Source organism: Lichenostomus cassidix, chromosome 18 (genome assembly GCF_008360975.1).
Source record: "Lichenostomus cassidix isolate B80296 chromosome 18, HeHo_3.0, whole genome shotgun sequence".
NCBI classification, from domain to species: domain Eukaryota; kingdom Metazoa; phylum Chordata; class Aves; order Passeriformes; family Meliphagidae; genus Lichenostomus; species Lichenostomus cassidix.
The window spans coordinates 10,018,878-10,031,990 of NC_139498.1; the positions used below are offsets into that span (position 1 = coordinate 10,018,878).

At 50.1% G+C, this 13,113-nt stretch overlaps 1 protein-coding gene across 2 annotated transcripts in view; it reads left to right on the forward strand.

The window, feature by feature from the left end:
• DNAH9 (dynein axonemal heavy chain 9) overlaps positions 1-13,113 on the forward strand; it is a 165,925-nt gene that overhangs the window by 38,766 nt on the left and 114,046 nt on the right. For both annotated transcript variants that reach the window (XR_014855650.1, XM_085077980.1), the window contains exons 31-38: positions 1,043-1,330; positions 2,035-2,245; positions 4,393-4,520; positions 5,558-5,666; positions 6,628-6,775; positions 8,451-8,625; positions 11,385-11,558; positions 12,267-12,474. Coding sequence is in view for 1 of the 2 variants with exons in the window: in XM_085077980.1 (XP_084934106.1) it covers positions 1,043-1,330; positions 2,035-2,245; positions 4,393-4,520; positions 5,558-5,666; positions 6,628-6,775; positions 8,451-8,625; positions 11,385-11,558; positions 12,267-12,474 (1,441 nt within the window). In the remaining variant the exon portion in view is untranslated. The remainder of the gene's footprint in view (positions 1-1,042; positions 1,331-2,034; positions 2,246-4,392; positions 4,521-5,557; positions 5,667-6,627; positions 6,776-8,450; positions 8,626-11,384; positions 11,559-12,266; positions 12,475-13,113) is intronic.

Here is a 13,113-nt window from a genome sequence, read left to right on the forward strand (position 1 = left end):
GCACTTGGCCAGCTCCATTAGTGAGAGGGATTTTTCAAAGGGCTCAAATGCCACCATGGCTGGGGTAGTATTCAGTGACCCTTTGCTTTCCAGTCTCTTAGCTCCCATTGATTCTCCTGCCTGCGAGGAGTTAATGAGGACTGTCCCTCTCTTAGTCCAACTAAATACTTCTCTTTCATGTCAAGTGTTGACCTTGTAGGGTCACTTTCAGTGCAAAACTCTGGTTAATCAGATTTTAACTTGTCATCATCTGCATGGATGAAAGCTGGGGCCAGTGGTGAGTTGAATGAGGACTCCAGATGGAAAACCTGATCTCAGCTGTGCCAGCATGAGCTTGGCTGGGTTTCTGCCTTGCCACAGAAACTCTGAACAGTGCACCTGGAGGCCTGGGGGAGCTGTGGTCTCTCACATGAAGCAGTCAAGCTGTTGGGCTGTGCTCTGCAGGCTCTTAATGGAGCAGAAATAGGACTTGCATGTTGGCTTGAGAGTTCCTCCTGTGCCTCTTTAGGATTCCTTTTCAGCAGTGTCCTCCCTGCCCCTGCTTGGTGGACTGTCCCTAGGACCAAATGTGTGTGGTAACCTGGTGATGGGCAGGATGGAGAAATTTGGGTATCTGAGGTCTCAGAATGGACTAACAAGCCTTTCACCTCAGGAGCTCCTGGAGATCCAGGGCTCTGGCTGGCCTTGCTTTACCTGCACAAAGGCCAAGCAAACTGCTTTAGGGTCTAGGGGAAGAAATTGCTCATGTCTCCAGAGGGCAAGTCCTACTGCTGACAGTGCCAGCTCTGAGGCCATGTGTTGGCATGAACAGCTGCTTTATTCGACTCTTTGATTCTGTCCCTGCTGGGATGGAGAGCAGGTAGCTCAGGCTGGTGGAAGTCTCTGGCCATGACACAGATAATGGATTTATCCACAGATAGTGGATGCCTTTCCACTGCTGACTGGTCTGGCAACTGTGATTCCTGGTTCTTATCCCTGCCTGCTGATACTGTTTAGGCATCAACTCACCCCTGTTTTTATTTCTTCCTGCCCCTCCATGTAGGATCACTACGACTGGGGTCTGCGGGCCATCAAGTCAGTGCTGGTGGTCGCTGGCTCTCTCAAACGTGCAGACCCAGACCGACCCGAAGAGCAAGTCCTGATGCGCTCCCTCCGTGACTTTAACATCCCCAAGATCGTGACAGATGACGTGCCAGTGTTCATGGGGCTGATTGGGGACCTGTTCCCTGCGCTGGATGTGCCTCGGAAGCGTGACCTGGATTTCGAGGTGCTGGTGAAGGAGGCTGTGCTGGAGCTCCGGCTGCAGCCTGAGGACAACTTTGTACTCAAAGTAAGACCAAGGGATGCTCTTCCTTACCTACACCATCATCAGCTCAGTTGGGTTTTCTCAGCCATCTTTGCTTTTTCAAAGAGGGCTCTGCACAATCACAGACTCATAGAATGGTGTGTGTTGGAAGGGAACTTAAAGCCCATCTCCTTCCACCCCCTGCCATGGGTGGGGCCACCTTCCATTAGACCAGGTTGCTCCAAGCCCTTTCCACCTGGCCTTGGACACTGTCAGGGAGGGGCAGCCACAGTATTCCCCTTGCAGACAGACCAGAACACCCAGCTCTGCTGGGTCTGATGCAGCTGCAGCTACTCCTAAAGCCAGCACTGCCTCTTGCCTGGATTTACAAAGAGACTGACTCTTGTAGGCTCATGCACATGTGGCCCCTGGACAGCACAGCCTCCTTGGCTGGTGGCTGTCAGATGTGAACACTGCTGGAGGAGGTTTGTCTGCCTGCTCAGCATTTCACCCATCACAGTTAGAGTGGTCAGACCCAACTATGGGTCAAATCCCTCTGTGTCTCTGGGTCACAACTTTCTAAAGAGGAGGACTCACAGAATCACAGAATGGTTTGGGTGGGAAGAGACCTTAAAGAGCATCTCATTCCAGCCCCCCGCCATGAGCAGGGACTCCTTCCACTAGACCAAGTTTTGCAAATTTGAGCTTCAGTTTGGCATCTTTGTCTGAGCTCTGGGCTGTTTCCCCAGGTGGTGCAGCTGGAGGAGCTGCTGGGTGTCAGGCACTCGGTGTTCGTGGTGGGTTCTGCAGGCACAGGCAAGTCCCAGGTGCTGAGGTCCCTGCACAGGACCTACCAGAGAATGAAGCGCCGTCCTGTCTGGACAGACCTCAACCCCAAGGCAGTCACCAACGACGAGCTTTTCGGCATCATTAACCCAGCAACAAGAGAATGGAAAGATGGTAAATATCTTTTCATGCCTGAATTTGGAGATGAAAAGGGTATTTTTAATGAAGCTCCTGAGTGACAGCAGGATGATGGTTCTTTATGTGCAGATCTCACAGCCCAGGTGCTCCTCCCAGCCATGTGAGGGTTAGCTGTTGGAAGGACATGCAGGATGTCACAGCTTTTTGGTCTTCAATTGGGAATTTATCCTTTTGCCGTGAGGATAATTATGCCCATTAACACCCACACCTCCCAGTTTTTTGGGGCTGGGCTGGTGATGGAATAGAGCTCCCTTCTGCCCTGTGATGTGCACTGTGGTCCCCCAAAATGTGCCACTGCCAGGTTTCCTTAGCTGGACACTCACAGTAGCCTCTGAGAGGTGTTTTTCCACTAAATATCAGTGCCTGATCTCTAGCACACAGTGTTTGCCGGACTGTTGATCCTGATTGCTCCTGAGGAGGATAAGATGAGCATTTAAAACCTGCTGAAAGATTACAGAGATGTGGAGTGAGAACGTTGGGTTGTGACTAATCCAGAAAGGCAGCTTTGATTTCCGAGTGCTGTTTTGGGAGTCGTGGGGGAGGTCGGGGAGGACAGCTCCATAAATCATGCTCAGCCAGAGGTCTCCAGGAGATGAGCTTCCACCACCTCCCCTGGCCCCACCATGACCCCTCCTGCCCCCTGCTTTGCTCCAGTGCCAGGATTAATTTCTTTTTAATTGTAATTGGGGACCCTAAATCAAAGTGTCAGAGGGAAGTGTGGGATACAGCCAGAACCCTGCAGAGAGAGCTGCAGATCAGGGACTGTGGGTGGCACTGGACAGCAGGAGGGACACTGGCAGGTGACAGTCCAGCATTCTCAATCCTCTAATGTTTCAAGAGAACTTACAGGACTTTTTCCTGAGGACTCAAGGCAGATATTTCTGCATTAACCATTCCTGAAAAGGTTGTTCCTTGGTGTCAAAGACCAGAAAAGGCCATTTTCACCACAGCCTGACAAGAGAGGATGTGTTTCCTTACGGATCAGCTCCTCCTTTTGCTCCTCCCGAGTTCATCCTGTCACTCATTTCCCTGCCACCAGTTGGAAAGTTTGTACATGTTAGGTGGGAAAAGGTTCCACAAGGGAATCCTGAAAGTGTTATTTGGAGAACCAAACTCATCTTTCAAATCCCAAGACCGCCCTGTGGTGTGGCTGCCCAAGGCTGGGAGAGGAGCACTTCCCTCCAGCTGCTGTCGTGGTGTGTGTGAGGGAAGCACTGATGCTCTCAGGCAGGAGCTGCTGCTGACACTGATGGTGCTGGAGTGATTGCCAAGATGTGTCCAGGCAGAGGCAGAGAAGTGTTATTTCTGACCCCATCTCGTACCTGTGTCAGCTGAGCTGTTCTGGGTTTGTTGTGCTCAAGCTTTGTTTCGGTCATACAATGCCACCGGCTGTTCCTGACCTGGATCACAAGGGAATAGCTTGTCCTGGAGAAAAAAAAACCATGCCTGTCACAATTGACCAGATGCTAGGCTGTTTTTAATGTTTGCCTGATGTTCCTTCATGCAGACCAGCCTTTCCCTAGGTATTTCCTCATGTGGAGGAGAGTGATGGTTTTGTGGAGCTCTCATTTGCCCTGCAGTACTTCTGCTCTGTTCCCAGCTTCTCGCTCTTAGCATTCATTATTTACTCCCCTTGAGACTCTGTATCCTCTCTGTCTCCTTGATTTTACTGACATTTTGTTCTGTCACTCAATGTCAGTCTGGGCTTGTTCTCCCCTCAGTCTCACTACAGCTGTGACCCAGCATTTAAAGCATCTTGATTTCCCTGATATACTTCAAGCCACGGAAAAAAAGGAAATTAGAAGAGTTTCCAAGGCATATTCAGATTGTTTTCTCTGCATTGTGTAATTTGTGTATTTTTTTTTTTCTCTATCTGCTCTTTATTTTTCTTACGATTTTCAGTAGGAATGAAGCTCATGTAAATCCACAGTCATTCTCAGTGATAATAACTGATAATGTTTTTTTTCTTCAAAGCAGGTATCATTATATAGTATTATTTATGTCCAGATGCAAAGAGTTGTGAACATTTATGAGGAAAGCATAATTTTTAGAAAGGTGCTAGAAAAATGTTAGAGCAGGTGACAACTTCAAGGTTCATCAACATATTCATGTCACCCTCCCAGGACTGTTTTCATCAATCATGCGAGAGCTGGCCAACATCTCCCATGATGGTCCCAAGTGGATGGTACTAGATGGAGATATTGATCCGATGTGGATTGAATCTCTTAACACTGTGATGGATGATAATAAGGTAATGGGTATAAGGTAAAGAAACAGGTGTTCCTTGTCGGGTGTGAGTCAGCCTGGGAGAAATGCAGATGCTGAAATAACACCTCCCGGAATAATGCAATTGTGTTTCTTCAGACAAGCCAAACAATATTGCATAAAGGCAATGGTGCATGAGGGAAATAGCTCAGAGCTTGTTTTCATTGGAATTTCTCTTTTCTGGAGAGTCGTGCTCATGAGTAATCATTAATGTCCTGATCATAACTTCAGGCCCTTTAGAAATAGAGTAGGGACATAATTCTGTACCTTTTCCCCACACTGAGGGAGTGCTTTAGATTCTGGGATGTGGAAGAGAGAAGAATAGTGCCAGTTAGAAATCATGTCATGGCATCACAGAATGATTTGAGTTGGGAGGGATCTCAAAACTCATCCCATTCCACCCCTGTCATGGGCAGGGACACCTTCCACTGTCCCAGGCTGCTCCAAGCCCTGTCCAAGCTGGCCTTGGACACATCCAGGGATTCAGGGGCAGCCACAGCTTCCCTGGGCACCCTGTACCAGGGCCTGCCCACCCTCACAGGGAAGGATTCCTATCCCATCTCTCCCTGCCTTCTGGCAGTGGGAAGCCATTGTCTCTTGTCCTGTCACTCCAGGCCCTTTTCCAAAGTCTCTCTCCAGCTCTCCTGGAGCCCCTTCAGGTGCCAAAAGGCCACAATAAGGTCACCCCAGGTCCTTCTTTAGGTTGAACAACCCCAATTCTCTCAGCCTGTCTGAGAACTAACAGAGCTGCTCCATCCTTTGGATCATCCTGCTGCCTCCTCTGCACTCTCCAGCAGCTCCAGGTCCTTCCTGTGCTGGGGCAGCTCTGCAGGTGGGGTCTCAGCTGAGCACAGGGGCAGAATCCCCCTCATCCTGCTGGACACACTGGGGCTCAGCCCTTTGCCCCAGAGCTGCTGTGCCTCGAGGAGCTGGGCTGAGCAGCCAACACCAGCAGTGCCAGTGCTGAGTGCTTTTTATTCCTGTTCTGGGAGAGCTTTAGGCTGTCTGTCTGTGCACACACAGGTGCTGACCCTGGCCAGCAATGAGAGGATCCCTCTGAACCCCACCATGAGGCTGCTGTTTGAGATCAGCCACCTGCGCACTGCCACCCCGGCCACCGTGTCCCGGGCGGGTGAGTCCTGCCTGAGCTCACCTGGCAGCAAGTGGCATTGGTGATGTTAATCAGTCTTTTGTTGGCCAGCTTGGTGCCTTTGAAAGCCCCCAGCCTGGTAGCACAGCTGCCCTGGGTGTGCAGGGTGTGTTCCTGAAGCACACTGAGGATCCTGAGCCCAGGGGCATGTGGGGTCTGTCATCACCTTGGAGGTGTAGTTGGGGTGTTCCTACTGCTGATGTGGGATCATGGCTGCAGTTCTGCACAGCTCTGTGTGGGCCTGATGAGGACAGTGCCAGTCTGGATCCCAAAGAGCTGATCTTTTGGAGCAGCACATGGGAACAGGGAAGGAAGGTGTCCCCTGCTGTCTGGGGCCCAGAGCAATAACATGGCTCAGGCAACACTGTTGAGGAGCAGAAAGGCCTTGCAAAGGGAGAGCCTTGTTGCCCTTGTAAAATCCTTGCTCACTTCTGTTACTTTGGCTAACTAGAAAAGCATTCTGGGAATAACTCAGGTAAACCAGAGGAGAAAAACAAGTTACATAATTGTAAAACAATTATTAGAACCAATCAGTGCTCACACTGTGGGGCTGTGGTTGGTTACACATGATGCCTACTCCTACTGTAGTCTATAGTGATTGGTTAAGCACATTTGTTGTGCCTCACAAGTATGGAAGCTCATAACAAATTAACAGTTTAAGAGCCCTGAATTTTTGCAATAAGGCATCTTTGCCATAGCCATTGTGGAGATTATGCATTTAACACCACACAACACCATGTTCTAGATTTGGGACAGGGTCACGAGAAGTGTCCTGTTTTCTTGACTTACATCTCTTCACTTCTGCTCTGCAGTGGGGCAGGTAATAGGGCTCCATGTGTATTTGACAGGGTTTCAGTTGTGTGAGAGTAGCTGAAAATTTCTGGTGGAAAAAGGGAGAATCTCTGCTGTGTCCTTACTGTTCCCTCTTCTCCTGGCCCTAAAGGGATCCTGTACATCAATCCTTCGGATCTGGGCTGGAATCCCCCTGTGAGCAGCTGGATTGACCGGCGAGAGGTGCAGTCTGAGAGAGCCAACCTGACCATTCTGTTTGACAAGTACCTGCCAGTGTGCCTGGACACCCTCAGAACAAGGTACCATTGAAGGGTGGTTGTGTCTCCACTGCTGAGGGCAGGGGGGTCACTCACCACTTTCCAGCTGTGCTGGGGTTGTGCTGCAGAGCTGGTCAGTGTCCTCCTTGTCCCCAGGAGCCATGAGTGCCATTGGCTTCAGCTCCAAGGAACAGCAGGGTGAGAGGGCAGTTGACACTCCTGCCCATCCTGGGTTGGTCTGATTTGGTTCTCCTTGGATATTGATTTGGTGGTTCCTGTACTTGTATCAGTTTTGTATCTCTTGGAAAGTAAATCCACAAGACCCTAAAGAGGACATCTTTCCAGTCTCCTGATGTGTCAGGCCAGACCTGAGTTCACTCCACAAATCATGTTTCAGTAGAGCATATTTCAGACCATTGCTGAAAGAAAGTGTGGAAGATGGACTGAGCAGATCCTCTTTAGTCCTCTCCCCACTTCTTTTCCTGCCCCTTGGGGATGAGGAGGAAGCTGGTGTTCATGTGAGGGTGGGATTGCTCCAGAGGCAGTCCTCTCTTAGATTCCTATCCCAGAGCATTTGAGCACAGCTGAGCTGCTCTGTGTGGGCATCCAACCTGGGCATGTTTCATGGCTGGACACCAGACTACTGAACATGAAAAACTGGACAAGAAGTGACGGTTTTAAACGGAACAAGGGGAAATTTAGATTAGGTATTAGGAAAAAATTCTTTCTTGTGAGGGTGGTCAGGCCCTGGCACAGGGTGCCCAGAGAAGCTGTGGCTGCCCCTGGATCCCTGGAGGTGTCCAAGGCCAGGTTGGATGGGGCTTGGAGCAGCCTGGGCTAGTGGGAGGTGTCCCTGCCATGGCAGGGAGTTGGAGTAGATGACCTTTAAAAGGTCCCTTCTAACCCAACCTACTCTATGACTCTATGATTCTCTATCCTCTGCTTGCTCCCTATAGCTGCACTTTCATTTAAAAGAAAAAATGAAAAGTCAACATACAACTGAATCTGAGCACTGTCAGCCCCAACAGGGAGGTGTCAGGAGGAGCTGCTTTACTACAAGTACTGCTCCTTGGAGTGGGAGTTGGGAATCTTGCTTGGGAGCTGCTCTCTGGGTGCCCAAACTTTATAGCTGTTGGCAGCAAAGCCCATTGAGCATCTGCAGCCCTCTCTGCTCAACAACTGTCAGACCGTGAAATCCCCAGGATTGGCTGCACCAGCTCCGAGCTGAGTATTTTGGTAGCTTGCTTAATTCAGAAATTGTAAAACCAACCTTTCAAATAGCTCTAATTACTTTATGCAGGACTTCAGTGCTGCTACAATATTAGTCTGGAATTCTGTAAGTGTAGCTTAAACGAATGTAAAATGGCAAGATGAAAGGTTTTATTTTATTACTCCTCTATTTGACCGCTTTTGAACTCCTCATGCTCCCAGGAAATCATCGCCTTTAGCAACTCCTCCATTTTACTTCTTTCAAGAGGATCAAAGTTTTTAAGTGCTTGAAACTTCTGATTACTGTTATTACATGTGACTGTGCCAGTGCCAGCGGGTCCAGGCAGAGGATGGGTGTTCTCCTTTGTGCTCTTCCAGGGAATGAGACACTCGCTGCTGACAAGGAAAATATTCTGACAAAGCATTCCTGCCTTGTTTTCCTGGGCTGGGAGCAACCCTGGTGCTTCACCCAGTTATATTTCCCATATTTTCAATTTCCATCCCTCAGATTTAAGAAGATTATTCCCATTCCTGAGCAGAGCATGGTTCAGATGCTGTGTTACCTCCTGGAATGCCTCCTGACAGAGGAGAACACACCTCCCGACTGTCCCAAGGAGCTTTATGAACTTTATTTTGTCTTTGCTGCTGTCTGGGCTTTTGGTGGATCCATGTTTCAGGACCAGGTAAGGAGGTGCCACATCAGCATCTTTCAAGAGGCCTTTTATTGCCTTTATTTATTTATACTTTTTTCTACTTCCCCACGCCTAGTGCTGTGTCAGTGCTGCTGTTTGACCTGGAAACCTGAACTAAACAATCCCTTTCATGAAAGACCTCATTATCCAGGAGGAACATGGGAGAATGGCTGGGGGGTCATGGGGTGGAGGTGGAGGGTGTTTGCTTATGCAGAAACATTTCACTGGGGAGGTTAATTTATAGACATTTGTGGATATGCATAATCCATCAAATGAAGATGGATTTATCAGGTGAATCCATCAGTGGAGCATTCCCCAGACTGTGCAGGTAAATGCTGGGCTCTATGGCACAAACCAGCTCTGTCACCACAGCCTGTTATTAAACACAGGAGGTTGTTGAGAGTTGGCTGTCCTCAATTTCTGGTGGAATTACACAAGAAAGGGGTGGTCAGCAGGGCAGGATGGGGTTTGGGGATCATGTGCTTCCCCTGAAGTGGAACAGTCTTGGCTTGGAGGGTGCTGAGGGGTGCTTGTGGCACTCAGGTGACCTTCCCTCTGGGCAGGCAGCTCGGGGGGGCTCTTGGGGGATGTGCTGGGCTCAGTCAGGCTGTGGAGGGATGGATGTCCACAGTCTAGGATGTGCTGGAGGCATGACCCTGAGAGATCCAGAGACAGAGACCCCCTTGGGCTGTGAAGATTAATCAGGACAAGTGGTGATGCTATTCCCCCCAGGTCAAGCCCCTTCTCTGGAGCCCCCTACCCCTGTCACTAGTTGGACTTGTTGATGACAGTGTGTCCCAAAGACCTTGCTGTCAACCTTGGTTCCCAGAAAGAACCAAGACGGGAGAGGGGCCTCGTGCTCCCCAGGCCTTGGAGCTCTGCAATGTGTTTGGTGCTTCTAGCTGGGGAAAAGGGCAGGGAAAGTACTGGTAAAGTCACAAATATAGAAAAGACAAAAGGCAAAATCACTCTGGCATCATGGACACGGCATTCCCATGCCACAGCAGTCAGTTCTGGCATGGCAGGGCCTGGGCCCAGCTGGCAGGAGTGGCAGGAGGAGCTGGCTGTGTGGCAGGAGGAGCTGGGTGTGTGGCAGGAGGAGCTGGCTGTGTGGCAGGAGGCTCAGCATCCCGCAGGGAGGATGCTGCCCTGGAAGCCGAGCTGGGCGTTGCTGCCTGTGCTGCTCTGTAAATGTCAGAGAGGAGAGCGTGAGCACACAGCGTCCGAGCGAGGGGGAGCCTGATGAAAAATGAGCCAATATAAAAGCTGTTTATTGCTCCCTGCTGAAGGTGCCCTTCGGGGTGACCTTTTGCTGCCGAAATGTCAGGAGAAACAGGCTGGAAGGCTTCCCACTGCTCAGCGTTTGTTGGTGGGGAGCGGAGCCCCTCTATAAAAACAGATGATAGATTTGCCATTTCCAGGCTCTGAAATTAGCAGAAATCCATATGGGGTTTTTGTTAAAGAAGCAGTTTGAACTCGATACCATTCTGGCAGTAGAGCTGGGGCTGGGGCTGCTCCACTTAAGGGCTCAGCCCCTCCCAGTGCTGTGAGCACGGCGAGGCACCACTGCCAGAAAGCTTTTAGCAGTGCTGCACATCTCTGCTCCGCTGCCGGGCTGAGGAGTTGTGACAACAGGAGATTGGGGATTACAGTCATTCTGCCTCTCTGGGTAGCACGAGACTGCAAAATCCTGGACGCTAATAATGTGTTTTTCAAATCCTCTGGTTTTTTGATGTACGGTGGCTCGGGGAGCTTTGCAGAGGACACTCAGTTCAAAGCCAGGCTTCCTGATGGAGGCTGAGCAGTCCATGGTCCCACCTGGTCCCAGGAAAGCCTGTGGGGTGGCTATGGGGAAGAGAGACCTGCAGATACCCCAGGAATAAACTGCTGCTAAAATTGGCTCAGTGATGCATCTGCTCTCTCCCAGACATCATTTTAGCAGCACTTTTCCCCTCCTTCCTCCCTGTTTCTCCCCAGGGCTGAAGGCTGCAGTCGCTGTGCTCTGCGTGGGAAGGGTTCACACAGCGACTGGCCCAATTTCACACAGGAGACCTGAGGCAGGGAAGGGGACTAAGCACATTCTGCAAATCCTGACTCAGTATCTAAAGCAAAAACTGTCAACCCAGCTCTCAACAAAAGTTCAGAGGCTTCAAAATCTCCATGCATGGAGAGACAGAATGGGGAAAGGCAGGAAAGCAGGAGCTCTATGGCAGCATGGAAACAACTGAGCTGCAGGAGCACTGCCCCTCTCCCGTGCTTTGCTGCACTGCTGCCTGCAGTCCTGCTGCTCCTGCTTGAAAAGAGGCCAGAAAACAACAACCAAGTGTTTGCAGGGCAGTGTGATTTATGAGGAAGAGATTTGGTATGCATGCTCTGACTGTCCATGGCCATGGATGGAGATGGATGTGGTGTCCTTGTCTGTTGGAAGAAGTAGGCACCAAAAATCAATCAAGTGTCTGTTTAGTCATAGGCACGTATTTCTCTTTTTCAAATTGATCCATCTGTCTAATCTCAGGCATACTAGGAGTGATCAACACAGAGGATGAAATATTTAGGGGAATAAATAGGAGTGATGAGAAGAAATGAAGAAAATGAAGAATTAGACAATAATAGGAAAAAGGATAAGATTATTATGCCGTGGAATATATTTTAAGGACTAATCCCACTCTGGTGGACTGGGATAAATAACATATTCCACCTCTAATGAATTTCTCCAGATTTGCCTATTTTCTCCTCTCTTTGTCTTGCAGCTCGTGGACTACAGAGTGGAGTTCAGCAAGTGGTGGGTGGCAGAATTCAAGACAATCAAGTTTCCTTCTCAGGGCACAGTCTTTGACTTTTACATTGATCCAGAAACAAAGAAGTTTGAGCCTTGGTCTAAACTTATTCCCCGGTTTGAATTTGATCCAGAGATGCCACTGCAGGTAGGTGACCCTGGCAGGCTGTTTGGCTGCAGGAGTTCCTGTGTTTCAGTGACTGCATGTGGGTGTTTCAATGAAGTCTGGTGAAAGGTTAGGCTCTGATGGAATTCTTTGTGGGATACATCTAAATTACCCATTTTTTTACTGTGCTTTGAGTGTAACAGCACAACCTCCATCCATCTTCCAAATATAAGTGATGTACAGCAGGGGCAGGGAGCTGCTGTGCCCAGGGTGCAGGGTGGGGAGAACTGGGCTGCAGAGAGAAGTGGTGTGAGACAGAGCAGGGACAAAGCCCCTGAGACACCATGAGAGGCCCTCAGGACAGGACAAAGCCCCTGAGACACAACCACTGAGACGTGTTGTCACTCTACATGGCTGGAAATGAAGATGGGTTTATGTTTGGGCCAAAAAGAGTTTCTCAGGTAGTGAATTGGGGTTGCCAGTTGCACTTCTCTGTCCTTTTAGAAGTGCCAGAGTGCTCACTGGCTTGTGAAAATCCTCACTGTTTTAGTGAGGTGTGTTTGTGGGGAGATGCAGATGCTGCTCCCAGCACCCAGCTGTCAGGGTTCCCCTGCAAAGGTTAATTTAATGGCAGCAGTGTGCCATTCCTTCCCTAGGCTGGCGTCACCTTAGTCGTTCCCAGCTCTCCCAGGAGGTGGCAGTGGGGTGGTGGCAGGGCTGGGGACACTGACGTGGTTGCTGTGCCCCCAGGCCTGCCTGGTGCCCACGGCCGAGACGGTTCGAGTGAGGTTCCTGGTGGCCAAACTGCTGCAGCGCCGGCGCCCCGTGATGCTGGTGGGCACTGCTGGCACGGGCAAGTCAGTGCTGCTGGGGGACACGCTCTGCTCCCTGGGCACTGACCTGTACCTGGTGAAGAAGGTGCCCTTTAACTACTACACCACCTCTGCCATGCTGCAAGGTAAGGCACTGGTTGACTGTTAAGCTGCACCAGGGGAGGTTTAGCTTGGACAACAGGAGGAATTTCTTCACAGAAAGAGTGATTGGGCATTGGAATGAACTGCCCAGAGAGGTGGTGGAGTCACTGTCCCTGGAGGTGTTTCAGAACAGATTGGATGTGGCACTCAGTGCCATGGTCTGGGTGACAAGGTGCTGTTAGGTCACAGGTTGGACTCAATGCTCTCAAAGATCTTTTCCAACTTGGTTAGTTCTGTCATTCTGTGTGAAGATTCTGTGACATTCCTGGGGCACCCATTGGGGTTTGGCGCTGGATGTGCACTGGGAAGCTCAAGGAAAGACCCGTGGGTGAGCTGGCTGTGCCATTTGTGGGCAAACCTACAGTCCCACAGTGGAACTCTGCTCAGCAGCACCCTGCTTTTGTGGAGATGACATTTTCCAAGCTGAGAATTTGCATTCTCAACCCCACCACTCTGTGTTCAGGGCTGTGCCAAAGCCCAAGCTTCAATCTGCTACAGTTTTTATGGCTTGTATTTGACTTGAAGTGTGTCTTTAATATGCTGGAATTTAAGCCTGTGCTGAATAGATGGATTTCTTGGAGAGGATCCAAACTGTCCTCAGGGTGCAATGATGGGAATTGCAT